The 20901-nt window shown below is 43.1% G+C and overlaps 1 protein-coding gene across 1 annotated transcript in view; it reads right to left on the bottom strand.

The window, feature by feature from the left end:
- Positions 1 to 20335, bottom strand: part of USP32 (ubiquitin specific peptidase 32) — a gene marked incomplete at both ends in the record, with an annotated part of 56583 nt that extends 36248 nt beyond the window's left edge. The window contains 4 exons of the mRNA XM_079545168.1: positions 901 to 1019; positions 1287 to 1392; positions 4376 to 4503; positions 20278 to 20335. Of these exons, the coding sequence (XP_079401294.1) occupies positions 901 to 1019; positions 1287 to 1392; positions 4376 to 4503; positions 20278 to 20335 (411 nt within the window). The remainder of the gene's footprint in view (positions 1 to 900; positions 1020 to 1286; positions 1393 to 4375; positions 4504 to 20277) is intronic.
- Positions 20336 to 20901: the final 566 nt, after the last annotated feature.

Genomic DNA, 20901 nt, shown 5'->3' with positions numbered 1-20901 from the left:
TTTTAGAAGATAATCAATATAGAGCATTTTCTTGAACAGGAAAATGGTATCAAAGCAGATTGATACTCCTCTGCCTTCAAGATATTTATAAATATATTATTTTATATGTATTTCTTGGACAGTAAGCAATTAACTTTTAGGGTACAATTCATCATACCACATTGATGGGAAATTAAATACAGGAAACACTGAAGTGGGTCAGCTCCAGAAACTGGACTGCAGCATACATATGATTTATGATTCCAGTCAAGAACGAAGAATGCAATCACTGCCCACAAAGCCAACATGATACCATGCCAGATTAAACAAGTTTGCCTCAGCCAGTGCTGGCCACAAGCTTCACAGCATACTAAAGTTACCATAAACACAGAACACCATACAACGTAAGGTAATAAAGTAATCTGAAATCCACAATTTAAGCTCCTCAATCTAGCTTTTCAGTAGAATGTAGAACAACAACTGAATTTTACTGGTCTGTAATCCTCCGATACCAACAGAAACAAACAAATCAAACAAACCTGGCATTCTCTGGGAGAAAGAAGTACTGTGAATATCTACAAGTCAATATAAGAAGCCTGTTTAAGATAGGAACTTCAGAAAGCTTCATGAAAATTACATTTCTCAAAGAACCTAATACATAAATACATGTTGTAGCTCCTGGTAGGCACAGTGAGACACAAGAACTATTCTAAAGCTGTATCTTTCAAAGCAGCAGACTAAGCAAAGCAGGATGGTGAACTCTTGCACGTACACACCAAGCTGCAACTTACATCAGTGTATATTACAAGATGAAGAACTTTTCTAATGTTTAAACAAGGTACTAGCATGTATATGGCAGAAAAACTGCACAATGCAATACTCGCTTTTTTAATGCAATGAGATAAAACTTGTATTAAATACCTCAGAGAAACATTTCTTGAGAGATTCTGGGACTTTCCCATCAACCACATGCAGCATCTTCTCCATCTCATCACGAACCACATAACTCCCAGATTCATTAGAAAAGAGACTGAAAATGTCTGAGGAAGAAGAGAAGTGTTTAAGCAACTACTGCAGCTATACTTTTCAAATACCAGGTTTAGAGCTGGCTAAGAATGCCAAAAGCAATGCAACAACTAAAGCACTGAAAACTTGCACTGATTCAATTCCAATGCAACTCAATAAGGTTTAGATTGAGAAATATTTCCTTTTTCTTTTATCATTGCCCATTAATACAAAGCAAAAGAGCATATTCTATACACACTATCCTGTTGGTTTTTTGTTTGTTTTTAAGTTACATTACTTACATTTTGTTTTCTCCTCCTCTTTGCCTCTAGTGAGTAGAACTAATCCAACTATCAAGTTATTGAAGTGCAGCCCTTTAGATATTCCTCCAAATGAACAGTAGATAACCTACGAGGATAAAGCAGAAGTTAAGCCACAAAGTTAAGAAAGAATGGAAAGCAAGAAGTTATAGCAGGGCTCTATTTTGCATGTTTTTTCCAGTTAATCACCTCACAGTCACCTAAGCACTTTTAATATTAATTCTGAAACACCTTTGTAGATATTCCAGTTATAAAGTTGTCTTTTGAGGGTCTTTCAATTAGAGAAAGACACATTTTTCCTGAACAGAAGTATTTTTTAACAAGCTGCAATCCTGCAAAGAAGGATTCATTCACATATGCCATTTCTCTACTCTTCTTTACCAAGGTAATGAAGGTGGACTCTCCTCTAGATTGGGGTACGATAACCTCAGAACTACCAAGAGGTTATTGGAGCAACAAGAGCTTCATTACCCCATCAGTGGAGATGTGCTCTCAGTAAACCATCAAAAATCGCTGACTTATAAAGATGTGACAGGGAAAAAACCAGGCTTTTAACTTCTGCGCACTGCCCCTATTGCTGCAATGCCCACCCCAAGTCAGTACCCTGTTCTGCTAACAGTGGGATTTACATCTGTTGTTGTACTGCTTTTCTAACTTGCACTCCTCCTTTAAATCCCAAAATACATTCCCACAGCACCAGTACCTCATTAGTATCACAAGAGAGATATCTGCTTCAGGTATAAGAAAACAACGCAGTCAGAACTTATACATTATTCTTATATAGGGGAGTTATTTCAGCACTTCTGTTTTTTTAGTATGATTTTCTTATAGGTATCACACAGGGCATCTAACCATAAGGACAAAGCATTAAGTGCAGCCAAAGGGAACTATTACTGTGAGAGGGCAGAACAAAGTGATTTGTCACCGATTGCAGCTTGGATAGCAGATTCATGTGCTGACCTTTAGTTTAAAGAAGTTATATTTAGAAAAAAAAGAGAGGGAGAGAAAGGGCAAAATAAAGAAATTGAGCTCGATTTGATTTTATAAATCAAAGTATTATGTACATGTTAGATAGTGTTCGCTTTGCATTACACTGCAAATGAGCAGCGTTACTAACAGGATGTGTACATGAAGTTATGCACTGTTTTCTCATTCTTCTTCCATAAAAGCATATTCTTTGCATGACAACTTAGCCAAATGGCAATGGCAGAGTTCAAAGTTCCATGTTACTGTAGACAGAGCCACTACTCTGTGAATCACCAACAGAGCAGAGAGAATCATTTGAAAAACACTGGACAAAACCCACAGGTTGAGGACCTCTCACAAACAGAACTGAGATCATAAAGCTACTGGATGCTTCACTGACCACATCACTATAAGTACTACATTTATTTTACAAAAAAAATACAGGAATAATCCTAAGCCGTAAATAAAATAAATTACCAACTGCATTTAAATACGATTAGAATTTTTCTGTGCATGTTTTAAGTACTTTCCCTCTTCTGTCTCTCAGAATTGCAGCATTAACTCTGGTTTAACCCAGCACCTTTGCCTGCCCAGCAACTCCCACCCCCCTTCCTGTACCTATGCCAAATCAAGCATTCATGTAGCAGGACTATGAATGAAATTAGGGAACAAATTTGGATTTGAAATAACCGTTTTTGTCATCAGGTTTCACTAATCCAGTTCACTCAGAGCAGTTGACCTCTAGGCAAGAATAAGCAGCTAGAATTAAGCTGACCATGAAACTGCTATGAAATAACTGCACAAATCACATATCAAATACTACGAGAGAACATCGATACCCTACCATAACTGTGCAGGACATTCTGTGTCATCAAATGCCATCTATTATCAGTCATGCCTTTCAAAGGAGCCTGACAGCCCACTACAACCAAGTGCATTAAGGAGAAAAATCAATTCTTAACAGACTGAAATCCCTTTGCAAAACGTGAGTGGCATGTTTCCCAAAACAAGACTAACACTACTGTCTCACTCACTCAGGTTTATGTTCACAGGAAACAGTTTATCCAACCAAACAAAACCAGCCATGGGCTTGCCAAGGCTGCTGGGTAGGTCTGGCTAAGCTACAGTGCACTGTACCAGCAAACAGAAGCAAAGGAAACACCTAACACAGACCAGCTACTTTCTATTAACTACTTAACTGCCATTCATACAACAAGGTACAGAAAAACCTACCACTGCTGTCTTTGCAGCAGTAGGAAGCAGACTAGCAGTTGCAGTGAGTGTTCTAGCCCACCTCCACAGAAACACTGGGCAACAAGGTGGTAGGAAGTTCCAAAATCTCATTCACTTCCATACCAAAGTTATTACCTGACATAATTCAGGTTATTACCAGACAGATTTCCTGAAGACACCTATGTCCAGACAGTTCTGCACGATACCTTTGGGAGATGCTCTCCTTGCCCACCTATCATGCCATCCATTGCTACGCACTCAAGACTACTGAAACATGTCTGAAGGCAAGTTTAAATGAGGCTCACAGTATAGAAGGATCTCATTCTATCAGAGACATTACGTATAACTTGCAATTTCATTCTGCTGGGAGACATAGTGCTACCCAAACACATTAAAGTCCCACAGGATGCTCAGATCATCATCTGCTATTACCAAAGTTTAATGCATTTGCAAATGCTTGAGGGGATAAATTATTAGAACTAAATTTGTGCTCTATTTGGACCCAGCGTTATGGCAGAGATTTGAATTCCACCCTTCTACTTCTAATCATTCCGATTTCAAAAGATGCCTTCGAGGCTACACTGCATATGTAAGTAATTTACCTTTACATTACATTGGAGCTATTACTTTAAAAGAAAATGCACAGCTCTGCTGAATACTATAGTTTAAGTCTTAATATAGCTACTCCAGAGCCAGGAAAAACAAACAAGAAATCCACTTAGAGCATAAAAAGGGCCGTAATTCCTACATTATCATCAGATACAGAACACACTGGTACTGCATGAAAAATGGAAAGAAATTAAGTTTGGTCACATATTTCTGTAGGCACACATCATCAACCACACACCTCCCCAGAGAAGCTTGCAGATTACCTCAGCAACTTTTGGAGGGACTCCATCACCAAGAACTTCCCTGATGAAGCACTGTTGGGTCATATAATACGAGAGTCCACAAGTTCTCTTAAAAGCATCTTTCAGTCGCTTTAGCTCTATGTCTGTAACTGTATTGAGTCAGAGGAGAAAAAAAGATTTGGTCAGCAATGTCATAGAAATGTAACAGCTTAAGGACTACCAAGAACCTGTCCACATTATGTTTACCATAAAATAAAAAGATCTGAAGAAATTAAATGCATCATTTTATCCAGGCAGTGGTAGATGATGAGCTCCAATATTCTAATCTCAGTGAGAACTGAAAGTTAACAACAATTACAATCAGTTTGCTGTCTAAATTTTCGTTGACTACAATAATGTATTGTAAGTTTGTTGTAAATTAAGTACCATTATCCTCATACAAAAGGAAAATTAAGCAGTATTATGATTGATTTCATGTTGCACACAAGCTAGAGAGATGAGCTGTAAACCAACAGCAGTGAGTATAATTGAGAGCAGCTCCAGCAGCACACTTCAAACAACCCCATCTCACAGCCAGCCTACTTTTCTGTAGAAAAAAAAACCATGGTCACTACGTACTGGCTTATAAGACAGTGGAGCAAAACAAGAATTTAACAGCAAAGCTAGTTTGGACTAAAAGTAACTCTTCACCTAAGGTTATCCCACACAGTCAAAATCTCATTACCAGCTGAAATCTGTTCAAACTTTTCAGAAGCTTTACACGTGAGGAGTTTGAAGAGATCCCACACATACTCGCACATGACTGTTCTCAAAAGCAGCCCTGCCTTCCTATTTCACAAGTGTAAGGCATTTTTCTAACAATACGCTTAAGAAGCTCTGAACAAGGCACAGAACTGCCACAGCCCCACCAGCATCAAGTACTCTCATGAAGTATCTCAATGAAGAGAACAAGTACTTTGTCAAAATCAAGCTGCAGAGCATAACAGTGTCCTGGATCTACAGCAAGTTCCCATGTAGTGCAGAAAGAGCTATTTACCATCCAGGCACCAAGGAACTGATGCTGTACGTGGCAGCTATTTCACTCTATTTACTGGAAGACGTCTTCCTTTCCTTGCTATCACCAGTCAGATGGAGCAACTCTGAATGGCCAAAAGCTTGTCAAGGTTTTTGTCAGCCAAAATAAAACAGAACACTTCAGAACTTAATCCAGCACTCTTTATTGCTTTTACATTTCAATTAATTCATCCAAAAAAATCATTCCTTGAAAAGCAAATCATGTCAAAATGTTCCCTCTGAATTTCAAACCTCATCAGCACTGAAGTAGCCTGCTGACTTTACAGCTGTGCCTAAGAGCAAAAATTGGGTCAGTTTCTTTTCAAATGTTATTATAGATTCTGGGGACTTTTTTTTTTTTTTTTTTTAAACCAGAAAAAGAATCCAGGGATCTCAGAAATACAACTGAAGTGGGATCCACACTACATTGGTGCTGCCAATAAATAAGAATTTGGCTAAAGACATACTGAAATTATTATCATTGTGTCTTATTTTAATAAGTGTAGACCAATTATAAGGGAAAAGAACGTTGAGATGCTGCTGCTACCCAGCACATATGGTGTTGAAATGCCCTGTCATGCAGTGCTCAGAGTCCTGCAAGGGATGGGCTGGCAGCGATGGGCAGGGAGAAGCCAACCAGCACAGCTCACACCTTCAGAAAGAACTGTCAGTATGACATTAAGTAGCTGATAAGATGATACTGCCAGTCTATGTCATGTTTCAAATGTAAATTACTAGCACTGGAGATGACAATGTTATTGTCTGCATACAGAAACTACAAAACAGGTCATGGAATTACAGAAAAGATGATCATTTCCCTTCCCTTCCCAGGACACACTGAAGTGACTGAAGCAGGCCACTTCAAATCACCTGCAAAGCTTCACAAAAATAAATTCATTATACATTTAGATCAAAGCACATGAAAGTACTACTGAAATGAGTAGAGAAATAAAAGATATTATCAGTGTTTAAGTCAGGAAGTCATAAAATATTTGAATACAAAATCCCAACAAAAAACATCTACTTGACACAGACGTAGCACATGATGAGAAGAAATAAGTCCCAAATTAGCCAAGAACTACTCCCAGAAGCAGTACATTCATTACAGCGATAAAAGTGAGCACACCCACACGCCCACAAGCTACTGCTTCTCAGTCGCACAAATCCTATGCTGAACAGGCAGCCCAACTGGGGTCAGAGGTGTTCCTTATGCAAATAAAGATATTAGTAAGAGGTCAATGTCAAACACTGCCCTCAGCTTCCAAGCAGCAGCCTTGAACAGCACTTCCCTGGATTTACTGGAGATCTCTTTTTTGTCTCTACAGCCCCACAAAGCCCATCCCACACTGCTTTCCCTACACTCGCACAGACGCTGCGCTCGCAGACACTGCTGCTGCATTCACAACCTGTGAAAAACAGCACACCTAAGACTTCCCAAAATAAGCTTATGATAGTCAACACAGCACCACATCTTGTCATTCCTACCAGTAACAGGTGGCAGAACCTCAATCTCATTGCAGAGAAAGCCATGCAGCTATTAACTGGAACCACGTGCCTGCTTCTACACATCTCAAGACTACAGAAGCCACCTTCTTATTGTAAAGATCCAATTCCCTCAAATAATGAAAGCAAGTTTCAGTAGTTACATACTGAATTCTAATTCTTACAATTGTATCTGAGTCAGCCTGCTGCCACATCACATCCCTGAAACAAGATGTCTTTTCCACCAAAGGAAAGGTCACAGGCTGTGCCTTTCTGTCCAGGCAACCTCACTAGGCAGCGCAAACCTCCAGAGCACTACCTTGGCTGGACGCCTTCCAGCAACACTGCAGACAGTTTAACAGAAGATTAGTGCAGCATCCAACCCCCCGGGGAATACTGGAGCTCCAGTTTGTTTAATAAAGTATAAATGAAACCATGCAACCTCAGCTAAAAGTGTCACAGCAACTTAGAGTAATTGTAACAAACCTCCAGCTCACCCAATTGCCCAGGTTATTTTTAGTTTAATAATGTTATTTAAACTTAATGCTGTTTATATGGATTTACGATCCTAGTGTTATTTTTTTAACTAACAGCAGCCCAGCTCAAGGGTTATATGGCACCTTCCAAAACCAACCACATCACTACACAGCTCCGTGCTGGAAGCCACCCTCTCTCTCTCTGCTGCTTTCACTCTAGGTGCCTATCAGCCAGTTCTCATCCCAGAGCTTTCCTTTCAGAACAAAGCCCTACCCACAGATCAAACCACGCACGCCTAAGCGCCCAGCCCTGGACTTAAAGCTCCTTGCTGGTTCCTTGCCTAGCCTGGAAGCACAGCTAGAAAATATCGTTAACTTGAGGTCAATTCCTCACAAGCAGAAGTGCCTGCCCTACCACACTTCCCTGGGTTAGATTCATCAGTCCCTAAAGGCTCTCACAAATTACGTTAATAGCACAAAGAGCAATAAAGACAGCTAAAATCAGCCCAAATTATACAAATGACAAAAAACAAAAACACAAAACAACAACAAAGATACACCACCAAGAACACTTGTGGTCAAGAAGGAAACAAGAGGCTGTAGATGCCCCATCCCTAGAGGTGTTCAAGGCCAGGTTGGATGGGGGCCTGGGCAGCCTGGTCTGATATTAAATGGGAAGGTTGGTGGCCCTGCATGTGGCAGGGGGTTGGAGATTCATGATCCTTGAGGTCCCTTCCAACCCCGGCCATTCTGTGATTCTGTGAAGCAACCACCATGCACCACAGTCTCTGCTCAGCACCAACAACCAGCCTGCAGCTCTTGCAATGCCCTCTCCAACTCACACATACCCACGCTGCTCATCACTGTCCTTGCAAATTTAAAGACTTTCAGGTGCAATGAAGAGTAACACCAAAGTCTGGGAGCAAGCACTGCTGCTTAAGATGCAACAGATCACACACGAACGTTAAGCATTATAAGAAACGGGTATTAATTTTGATGGAAGCTTACATAAAGGTTAAAAGAAGTGTTTAGTCAGGCTTAATGGTTTTTTATAGCTTATATAGCATGATTATTATACACACTGCCTACAACACGTGCAAAGAGGGAGCACAGTATACGCACTTTAAATTTCTGTTTCACATTTATTAGGAAAGTCAAGATCAGACACAAATGCCTTCCTTTGCAATGCCTCTTCTCCTGATCTTCAAGATCCAAGCAAAATAATATAAAATGCTGTGACGATGCAGAACGAGATATGAAATGCAGCCTTCTAAAGCATGAAAAATTGGCTGTTGTAGCAAGAGAGAAGAATAAAAGCACAGCATTCAGCTCTCTAAGACTGCCTGAGACATTCAGGCAAAAGACACTTAACCTCTCGCTGTCTTAATTGTCTCTCAATACTAAAACGAATCTAAATTCTAGTCTCCATCAGACAGATGTTTGATAAATGATCTCAAACGCTCTGTAAAAGCACTGTACAAAGGAGCTGCTTTAATCTGTGAGAAGGACAGAATCCCAGCAGTGCAACAGAGAGTAGGAGGAGCCAGTCTGCCATGGCTGCTATAAACTGAAAGCCAATTAAAAGCCCCTGTAACAAACCACAGAACCTACATCCTACCTGCTGTCTTCACTGCCATCCTACTGGGGCAGCAGTGACTGCTGAAAGCAACTCAGTGAGTTGGTGACTTCTACTTACACCACCAGCCCGAAGCAGCACGCATAGCTCACCTGCACTGCTGTAAGCAGCAGTGCAGCACCAACAGTGGACAAGATCTTAATGTATCAAAAGCCTAAAATATTTCATTTAAATAAAAAGAGAGCTCTGCTGAGAGGAAGGAGAAATACACTCAGCTCACTGCGTGAGGTAGCTTACAAAATACCTATCAGGGATGGTGATTTTCCCCCCAGAATTCTTAAGCATCAAGATGTCCGCAATACTCAACAAACAGGAGACAAAATAATTAAGAAAAAAGAAATCAGAAATCCCACTACTTATTCCAGTCACTACTGAATAAAAGACAGCTTGCTATAGCAAAATCTGCCCTGCAGATCTCAAGTGCACAAGGCAAGCGATAATTTGCAGCCATCAGCATTCATCCTTTTCTAAAAATAATCAAAACTGAGTTTTAAAATAACAGACTTGATTATCCTTCAGAAAGCAAGCAAAACTCACCTACCTCAAGTTCCGACTACCACCTCTGATTTTAACAGCTCTAATATTTTGATTTTTTAAGTGACAATTCTACAGGTTCAATATCAAATTCGCAGGGCATATAATTCTCTAACCAGACAATTATCTTCTCTGTAATCACTTGCTCAATATTTCCCTCAGGATCCTTCATCCTAGTTATACATGGAAATTTTATTACTTTTTTCATTAGTCCTTGTTGTGACTCAATGGCCGCGGTTATGAAGTTGTCAAGAACCAAAGCAATTATTAAAAATCTTCAACGAGGTAAAAATGTGCAAGGAAAACGTTTGGAAAAAATCCCAGAGCAGAGCAAGGAGCGATGGCTTTGCCCCAGGGCAGTGGGTGCCCCATGCAGGGCTGCCCCCCGTGAGGGCTCCCCTAACCCTGCGTCGTTCTGTGTTGAACACTGCTCCAGGTGCATGCCTCTGCCTCCCTGCCCTTCCTGCACTGCTCCCACGGCCGGCTGTGTGGCTCTGGCACTCTCCTCTCCAGGGGCAGGGAGAACTCCTCCAGAACACCCGGAGCTGCAAAGAAGAAGGGATGCCTGGAGAGGGCCACGGCCAGGGCAGTGCCATCCGTGGTGAACCGGGGCTGGCAACAGCTTTGGGACCTGCTGAGAACAAGTTTACCACTTCTCTAATTGATTACAGTAATTACTTTAAGACTGCAATCTATTGCATTTAAATTTGCAAGAGTACACACAGTAAAAGTTCTTTTAATGACCTGCAGAGATTTCAGGTTCTTTCAGCGTTCTTCTGCAGCTTACAGAGTAGGACTGAAGAGCACGTAAAACCAGGCTCCTTTAATTCTTGAGGATATAAAATATAGCCAATAAGATCCCACTGCTCAGATGGTGGGAGGATTATTTCACTGCTGGGGCTATTATGTAGCAATTCCCATCCACACAGCCTTATGGGGAGGGCTGTCACAGAACCTGCGCTGATTAGCTTTGCTTGAAGCAAACATAATCCAAACAGCAACGTGACAGTGAGTGCCCTGATAGAGATACTTTACAGATGGATAAAACAGGCTAATAATACTTAATGGCATTCTTTTTGAGGATGGTAACTGTGAGAAGTAAGCTCTTTGAAGATTAAAAGTGTCACATAAATGCTAAGTATTCACGTTACAGAAAATTGGCAAATCCTATTGTAATAACTAAATCTTCTGCTCTCCACACACAGGAAGTCATACCTTTGATATGCTCTGTGGTTAGGTCTAATACAACCAAGAAAAGCTTTATCCCCTGGATGAGCCACCAAGAGCCAAAGAATAGATATGAAGGGGAAAAAAAGAAAAAAGATTGAATAACCTTTTTTTTTTTTAAATACCAAAATTATGTTGCAGTAATCCTTCAATTCCTGTTGCATATTGTGACTGCCAAGCAGTGTGTTAAGATAGCTCAGTCTTTACTGAGACAGCTGAATGGAGCAATTTTTACTCATTATTTAGGGAATAAGATTAATTATTCCAAGACACTTCAACAGCCATTCTTTAACCAAGACCTCGAGAAGACAATAGAGCTGCGGGTAACAAAAAAAAAAAAAGAGGGAGGGGGAATTTGTCAGTGGCAAAAAGATTGATTATAATTCTTTAGGAACAGAAGGAACTTGTCATTAATGTCATTAGCTGCAGCGTTTGAGAATGGGGGACCATAAAGTATTTGTTTTACTTTTCCTCTGATGACACCCTTCATTAACAGCCCTATGGAATACTGAGCAGGTAATACTATTCACATTCACTGCCAGCAATTACTTTTCTTAAAGCAATGCTGCTTCAGCTGTATGAAGCAAATTCACCTCCTTAATTTCTTAGCTGAAATCCCATATTTAACTGTACCACAACATCGGATAAAATGCAGTAAAATTCTTCTTCACAAGAGTAGGAAATTTCCAGTGCAGAGAAGCTCTTGTTTCTGGACATTTAAGTACTAGAAGCACGGTCTGAAAGGAAGCACTTCTTCAGCCCAAAATAGATTCATGATGCCATATTTGAGTTCATTTACAGAAGAAATTTAAATCCATAAAACTGCAGTGCTAGTTGTTAACTCCCCACTCGCAGTTCTTTCCACGCAGACTTACTGCACGCTGCACTTCCTGTTCTGCTCACAATCTTCCAATTTTTTTCCATTTGAGGTTTCAGATCTTCAAAGTAGCAACATCCCAAACTAACAAATCAACAGTGCTCACTTAAAATAATTGCCAAAATTCAACTAAATCAGTCTTCGGATCATTTGCAGAGTCCTGCTGTGACAATACCTGCTCAAGATTTTCAGTTCATGACTGGACAGGCCATAAAAGCCTGCAGCAGGACAAAACCTGAGGAATACCATAAGCACTGTGCATTAACTAAGGAATATCAATACAAAATGCAAAGGAAATACAAATGTGTGTTCTATGCTAAATACCTGTATGGTATGAAAGGAAGATAACAAACACCACTAAGAATAAAAATAAGACCAGTTTATTCAATTTATTCAATGTGAATACCAAACATAGCTGATGTGAGGAAGAATCAGAAGTGGGTTGATTGTAATGGGTGTTATTTTTAACGTTAGGGAAATATATCTCTATGTAGAATGAAGCACATCCTATTTTGGCACGGTGGATTTACCTCTCAGAGCTCCTGGATCCAATTCAGACTCTAAACAATTGCAACATTATTCCTGAAGCATCAAGTCTTGCTTCTCAATGTTCTTTCTCTAAGGCTGCAAAGCACATCGTAATTTTTCTTCCCCTTTCCTTGCAATCTAAGATCTGATGTTGCAGAGCCATTGAAGTTATTTATTTACAATTTAAAAAAAAAAAGGTTAAAGTTTTATATTGAAACTGATTTGGAGCCAAGTTACTTGGTTCTTTTTACCCTGTGCATAGTTCCAAGAAGCCAGCAATTAACTAGGCTCCAAGTGAAACAGCTTCAAAGGTTTTGAACACAGAAATCACCATCAGAATAACATTATATAAGACACCAGAAAGCACAGCTCCGCATTCCCCCTGCAGCAGGTACTTAGCTTCCCAGGAACCCAGAATGGTTTGAAGCACATTCCTCCTTAATGCACAGGTGAACACTTCACCTGCTCAGCTCACAAGCAGCATCCAGAAGAGCTGACTGTTTGTCCCGACACAGCACGCAGTAAGCACAACTGGCTGCCGGCCTCATCTGCAAGCTTCCACGTGGGGGGGGAGGTTTGTTCTGCCGGCCACAAAGGAGGAGGATTAAAAGACCCTACAGACCATGGTCTGTCCTCCACATGCCTGTCACCTACCTGCAAGAGCCAATCACTGCAGCAGAGGAAATCACAGAGCAAAAAAGAGACAAGCGGTGATTTGGGGAGGTAACAAATTTTGTGCCTGAGCTGCTTTTACATTAAATAAAGCATACAGTGGGAAATAAACCCTGGCCACTGCAAACTGCTTTGATTATAAATTGCCCAAACCTTTATCAGGCTTACCCCATTTTGCCTCAAAGGCAAATGAAGGCCTTGTTACAAATGTTAGTTGACTTTTTCAAAGGAAGTCATTTTTAAAAACTACTAGACTGTTTAACTTACAAGCACACATCTCTGCCTCGCGGAACTCAGCTTCCCATCAGGACTAAACTAAAACAATGAGGGATTTCTGGTTTCTGGGATGAGTGACCCAAGTGCCTGCACAAAAGACTATTGCGACTGATTGCAACTTGCACCAGTTGTAAACAGATTTGATTGAAACACAACAAATTACATGCAGATGTATTTTGCTCCAAATGAAGACCTATTAAGAATCAGAAATGCAGACCAGCTTTCCCCACAGTCTAATAAAACTGCAGTCAGAAGGTGGGCCCTCTTTCCAACCCCATCCTTACCTACAAGGCCTTTGCCAACCACGCTCAGCTGTAAGCACAGGTGGGTGATAAACCCACTTCTCCAAGGTGCTAAGATTCGGCATGTAAAAAGTAATGATTATTATACAGCTCAGCTGAGAAAACCAGATCTATGCAGAAACAGCCACCACTAACAAAAGCGAGATGTCCCTTCAGACATCACAAAACAGAATGTGCGTCAGGATTTTGCCACCCTTCAGGAAAGCAGGGTATTTTCCTTCCAGTAAGTGCTAGCAATAATATAGTATTCAAAGTTTTGTGAATCAGATCCTTTCAAACTCAGAGGCAGAATCTACATTAATAGATTTTTTCTTCTACATTCATCTTCGCCCAAAGGCTTCATTGTCTCATTATGTAAATGACCTTTTCATATGAAAATTAAATGTTAAAGATGCTTTCTGTAGTTCTTCAATACTGCAAATATCACAAGGATATTCACAGTAATCTAGATTAACTATAACTTAAACAAAAAACAACTGCTTCAAGCAATAACAAATTAAGTAACTTGTTTTAAAAGTACTTAAAGATTGAAAGCCTTATTTGGAATTAACCTCCAAAACTTTCTTTCCTGTGTAGGAACCTAAATAAGGAATAGGCTGTTTTTGTTATGAATATTACCCAAGGATAGATTGCAAAACGCAGTTCTAAAGATGTGCACGAAGAAGCGCCTGCAGACTCATGTTACGTGCCCTCGCCACACTCCCCATCCCACCACGTGCCCCTCACACACCCAGCCAGCAGCCAGCGCTGACCTGGAGCAGATCAGAATGAGCATCACATGCTGCCAAGTATCTCCTCTCCACACCAAGTCCCACGTGTTATTCGAGTCTTTCTGCTGCTAGCACATAGCTTACTGCTGCCGGCCACCTAGGGCACACTAACAATGCTGACAGCCAACGTGTCACCGGTCACAAGGGCAAAGAACCAACCAGTCAAGGACAGTCAGAAAAACTCACATCACCTCCACTGCTGGGAACACAGCCTCACTTTGGAGGTGTCCATAAGCACTTTATTCTGTAAGGGATCCTGTGCCATGACACCAATCTCTTCTGGACGCATTCCCGGCCCCTCAGCCAGCAGCAGTAACACCCTGTGCAGCTCCTGCAGACAGCAGCTCCCACAGCACCTGCCTGGCTGTGGGGTGCGCAGCTCCCGGCTGGGAAAAGCTTCGCCAACCGCCAGGCTACTTAAATAACCCAGGGAGTCCTAAAAACAAACAAGCAAAAAACCCACCAACAAACAGCCTACAGCTGAACAGCTCTGGCTTACAGCAGTCCTTGAAATAACTGGCTCGGTAGACAGAAACAATTCCAGTATTTGGAAATGCAACACTTGTTCTGCGCCTCCTCCGTTTCCTTTCTGTATGTTCACTGTGTTTTGAATTTCTTCTTGGACAAAAGCAAGCAGGATTATTTGAAAAATAACTGGTGTGTGAAGATAAGGCCTCAAGGTTACAGCACCCATTAGACACACTCATTAGACACTCCCCACATACCGACTTGTTTAGAATGAATTTGGGAATTCAGAAGCTAACAAAAATAAATCTCCATCTAATTTTCAGAACATACGCTATCATTCAAAAATGACAGACAGTAGTAATGTCTGATTCTTCTTTCAATTACAGAAAAATCACAATGGGTGCTATCATAAAGTAGCACTTGTACAACTGAATTTATAAAATTAAATAGACATGCTATGTCTCACCTAACCACATCACTTTCTGATGTTCTTTATTCTCACATGGCTTGTCCTCCCTTCACAGACCCAGGTTTTGAAGGCAATTTCATTTTTTATGAGTACTAAAGAACTGAATGCCATACTTACAAAATGAGACAGTAGGCTGGATTCAATTTAAGCATAAGAAAGGGAAAGAAGATTGTGTTACTGATTTCTCATGCAGTGCCAGCAGTCAGAAAGCCCAATACTGGTCTGGGTCAAGTGCAGCAGGACTCAAGCAGCCATCCCCAAAACCTTTTATTTATTTATTTATTTATTTATTGTCTCCCACATTTCATTAGAGACGCTTTTGAAATCATTTTGAAAAGCTTCTTAGGTTCCTATTTTTGTCTTATTTTGTCATCTCTCCAGGATATTGTCAGGTAGACTTAGAAGCCTGAAGTTATACTCCATAAAAACAAGTCTTTCCCAAGTTGAAAACGAACAGAAATATTTCACAGCATCCATCGGGTCGGAAAGCATCTCAGAAGGTCACTGAAAGCTGAGTCAGAGCAACTCAGACGAGAGTGCAGAGGGCTTTATCCAGACAGGTCCTGGAAACCTGTAAGGATGAGAGTTTAACGATCTCTCTGGGTATGTATATCTATTTAAAAAAAAAAAAAAGCCACGCCTGCAGTCACACAAGTAACAACTACATACTGACTAGAAAGAGCTGACCACAAATAACTTGATTTCATTGATTAAAACGTAAGACAAAGCAGAACAGAAAGAGGTAGGTGAGCAATGAGATACAGCCGTGCCTTCTCTAGGACAACATAAGAATGCTTTCAGCTCTTCGCTTAAATCTACAACATCAATGTAAGAAAATGTATTATGTAAATAACTGCCAGATAGTATACTCGTAGCTTATGCCAAGTTGTTCAACACTCAAAATGAGGATTTGCTCAGCTTATCCCTCAGCTCCCAGCCACCATGGCTGAAATGATATTATCTATTTACGCTCACTTGGCAGCTTTCCTGACTGCTTTGATTCGAATCTCTAGTAACACGCTGACAGGATAACAATGCACCTCATGTTATGAGACTACTATTATTTAAAAGATACATTTAATCTGCTAAAGTGAGAAACCAGAGAACTCCCAACATTTACTGAATCATACTTACAGGTTCTGAGGGATTTCTGCGTTAAGGTGTTCAACCACTTGCTGTTCATCAAACACCCGCACCCTTAAACACTGCTTTCTCAGACTTACCCCCGTGTGCCCATCCCACACCATGCACTCACTGCCCAGCTCACGGCTGTGCCTGGCAGAGCCGGCCTCAGGAGCCAGCCGAGCGTCACTGAAGGCCTACTCAAAAGGTGCAGCAGTTGAAGCGCTCCCTCAAAAACCACAGCATTCACAGAAGCTTAATCAGATGACAACAATTTTCTCTCATTGAGAACTTTTCAATTGGTATTTCATAAATTCTTCTAAAGACCAACAAAGGGCATCTCAGGAAAGGCAACACCATTAGCAGACTGAAGTTCACCACACAAATGTTCCAACAGTAAATAGGAAGAGACTGAAAGCAACCACTTCTGTCATCTTGGAACCTGAAGTAAAAAAGAAAGTAATCACTGCAACTTTGCTGCAGCACTGCAGCTTGAAAACTTCTAAAAGCAGCCTTTTTCCATCCGTTTGTTGAAGTTTAAGAAGTCATTTGTGCAGAATACTACATGTCCAGCTAAGGCTACCGAGGTATCCTCCCAAAACGAGCATCAGAACTAAGTGCCACAGTTGTGAAATAATTACTGCTCTGTGAATTTGAGCAGCTACTCGCAGCTCTGCAGATTTATAAACAGGAAGTGAGAAGCAATGCATTCATACCTGCTTTCATCACGTGACAGAGCCCCAAAGCCACCAGATACCGGCTGACACGAGCTCCCCAGTTAATCCAGACAGCCCCAGTAAGGATCCTAAAAATGCACCGCAGATTTAAGTAGCTCATTTCAAAGTCTGGAGTAATAAAGGAGTCCTCTTGGGGCTCAAGGGCTGAGCCCATGGATTTTGTCATCGAGGTGAGATCAACTGACACATGCGAGTCAGCTTCCCGTCATCCTTTTGTCAGACTTACTACATCTCTACACTCGAGGACATGAATGAGCAGAGAATCAAAGCCTAATTTGGGTAGGAAGGGACTCCAGAGACCTCTCAGCAGCCACTTTCTCTGAAGGCAATACTCATTAGCCACTCTGATGCTGCTGCAGCTCCTCTTCCACCCCAGCACATGTGGCAGAGCAATGTTAGCATGCTTTTAGCAGAATAAAAACCCAGCCTTCCTCCCCAGCATAAATTGCACAGATACGTGACCATTCATTGACATTGCCTCAGTTTAAGTGGTTACCTGACTATCTAGCATACATAAGCTGAAAACAGCCTGAGTTAGCATGACCCGCTATCTTGATAGGAGACCAAGTTTCTGCGATCGCTGCTTCATCTCATAATTTGCAAGTACCTTGATAGATTTATGCTCTGTGTGCCTGTCTTATACTCTAAATGTTATTTAAGCAGCATGCATTAAAGTCATTTGAACATACAGTCCTTAGGAATCAGGAATAAGCCAGCCATCAATTAATATCATGCAGACATCTCTTTCCTGGGAAATCCTCATTGAAGTGCTCTAAACACAAGCACACAGCAGCCCCCAGCGAAGCAGGAGGCACGGCTGCCAGTGGAAGTGGGGAAGAGGAGAAGGCAGACTTCAGAGCACCATCGCTCAGTGTAAGATAAGGCCTGGCGCTGGGCAACCTCAGAGTGAGGTACCAAATCCAGGAGGGGTACGGACTGAGCCAGGGAAGCCTGCCTGACTTGTAGCACTGCTCTAGGGAAAACAAAAAGCTGCCATCTCCACAGTCAGATCCCTTGGGGTAAGAAAAAAGCAACAAACCCAAGGACCATGTTTGTATCACTACTCTTAACAAACGTAGTTTGATGAGAAAACCCATTTCATTATGTATAGTTTGCAACAACATACCTACTTCATTTCATCTATGATCACCTGTCCAAGAATTTCATTTCCTTACAAAGAAGTCAATCTCCAAGTCTACCGGGTCAGGAAGAGCCCTGCTAAAAGATAAGTTCAAAACCTCTAACATCCCCACAGCAACGGGCAAAGCTGTGCCTCTGGCTACTGTAAATAAGATGACTATACCTCAGCAATATTCCTAACAAGAAAAGATACGTCTAAAATAGAACCCCTTACTTTCCACTCCAAAGCTACACAATCAACAATTTTAAAGGGCAGAATAGAGAAAGAACTCTGTAACACAGAGTGAGCTGAGCTGGGGCCATGAGACAGCTCCACCAGGGCCACCCGCCAGCCACACCACCCACAGGGCACTCAGCTGCCCGCACCCACGACAAGATATAACAAAATAAGAACCGCAGTGCTATCTCTCATGTTCCAGAGCCAACCGGGCCATTAGCACTGCCCTCACATTTTCTTCTCTTTGAACAGAAGTTACATTTTAGCTACAGTTATTTATATTGTGAGCATTTAACTGCAGGAACTCTCCTCACCTTCCCTCCTTTTGGTTCTTCCCCAAGAGAAATTACGATACATGAAATATAAATAGAATATAAAAACGTCTCAACATTTAATACCCTAGACACAACATTAGATAAGGTACATCAACTGATCACGAATGTACGTGGCTTTTATTTTCTTAGTAACAGTGTTTTGATAGCCTGTTTTATGCACATTCACTGGCTACCATTCAGCAAAGCATCCATCTGTACTGGAAAGCCTGAAACAACTTCTGTTTCCCTACAAAAATATAGCACTGAAAGATTCATATAGATAGAATAACACTAAAGAGAAAAATTACATTCGCTGTGCAAGTAGTAATTTTAAATAACTTCAGAATTAATCTTACTTTCATGTTAAGTGACTTTTCCCTACAAAATTTCCAGATTAGCCTCCAGACTTTGAAGCAATATACAACTTTAAATCTAACTTCATGATTTCAAACAGCTTTTCTAATTTATGAGCTTTCAGCCTTGACCAAATGAACACATTCTCCTCCACAGAGTTTATTTCAAACGTTTCCTGTTATACTCAACATCACACCTCTACTAAACTACGTTTATGACTCCAGTGCCTCTAAAAATACATACAATATACAGAGCAATATATAAAGAGATGCTTTAGAAGAGCCTCAGATACAATCACTTGAACTGAAATTCTTCAAGACTGCTCTGCCTGAAATCTGTGATGAAAAAGACTTCGAATCACACATTTGTTTCCTCTGCTTGACAGTATTTAGAATACGCTGCTCCATTTCCTACTTGACACGGCATCCCTCACCTCCACCATTAAAAAAGAGGAATACTAATAAACATCTAATAACCATTCCATTTGGCGTTACTTTGCTTCCCCTTCAATTAACACTCACCGCTCCCTGCCAGCTCTCCCTATCAGTCATGTGCTTCTCAGGTGTGAGCAGACACAAACAGGGCAGCCGCGCACCGCTCTGAGCCTACGGAATTTATCAGCGCTGCAAACACCGAGCAGGTGAGCCGCCAGACCCTGCAGGACATCACGCGCGTACACAGCCCAACGATTCCAAGACATTCCACGTTCCTTTCCGCGCAAACCACCTCCCGTCGAAAATCCCGGTCCCTCTTTGTCCTCGGACAGCGGAGTGGAGCGGGGCTGCTTGTCAGGGAGCGCTCAGCGTGACCGTGTTTACGCGCTGCTCCCCCTCCGGGAGCGCCGGATCCCGGCACGGCAGCACGCGGAGCGGCACGGCACTGCTCGGCTCGGCCCCGCGGGGCGCAGCGCTGCTCCCGGGCGGGCGGCTCCTGTCAGCGCGCCTCGCCCGGTGCCACCCTCAGGGCGGCCGCGGAGCGACGAGGCCCGGCCGGTGCCGGCGGAGCCTGGGTGTGGGCAGCGCCGCCAGGGCGGAGGGCGCGGGGACGGGCGCGGGGACGGGCGCTCCTCAGGGCCCGGCGCTAAAGAGCGTGCGGGAGGAAAACGAGCACGGGGAGGGGAGCGCGCCCAAGGCGCACAACGACTCTCCCCCCCCCGCGCCGCGCTCCGCTCCGTTGCCACCGGCAGCCCCCGGGAGCTGACAGAACCGGGCCCCCCCCCGCCGCAGGCCCGCCGCGCCCCCTTCCCGCCTCCCCCCCTCCGGCCCTCACCCCTTCGCAAGGCCTCGTCGTAGCTGAGGAAGCCGATGCGGGACTCCTTGGCGCCCATGGTGCCCCTCAGTCCATGGCCCGGCCGGCCGGCGGGGCGCCGCGGAGCCCGGGCTGCGCCGCTAGCGCCTCCGGAGCGCAGGGCGGGGGGGGGCGGGGCGGGCCGCGGAGGCCGGGGGGAGGAGGCGGCCGCGCGTCCTCCCTGCCGCCTCCTCCATGGCGTGTCACGTGACGCGGCCGCCCGCCTCGGAGCGTCACGTGACGAAGGAGGGCCGTTGCTGTCCCCTCCCTGGGCGCCCGCTAACGGACGTCGCGCGCCGAAGCTGAGGAGGCGGCGGAGGCTCCGCCCTCCGCGAAAGGGAAGCGCCCCGCGTCACGTGATGCGTCACCTCCCACCTCTCCCGCTTGCTGCGCCCCGACGGCCGTCGCGCGTGGCTCCCGCCTCCCTTCAGCTGTGGCGGGGGCGGCGGGCTGCGCGCGGGGCCTTTGACGCGCCTCACAGCCCTGCTCAGGGAATCCACCCGCGAGCAGAACTGCCACCGCGGGGGGCAGAGGAGCTTCCCGTACCATTAAAAACGTCCTTGCATCTGAAACAGAAACACGAACTGACTGCCGAAAGGGTGGAGA

This window comes from Tetrao urogallus (genome assembly GCF_951394365.1).
Source record: "Tetrao urogallus genome assembly, chromosome: 20".
Taxonomy (NCBI): Eukaryota; Metazoa; Chordata; class Aves; order Galliformes; family Phasianidae; genus Tetrao; species Tetrao urogallus.
Note: the sequence above shows the minus strand (reverse complement) of the source record. Positions and strands in the feature narration are given on the sequence as shown.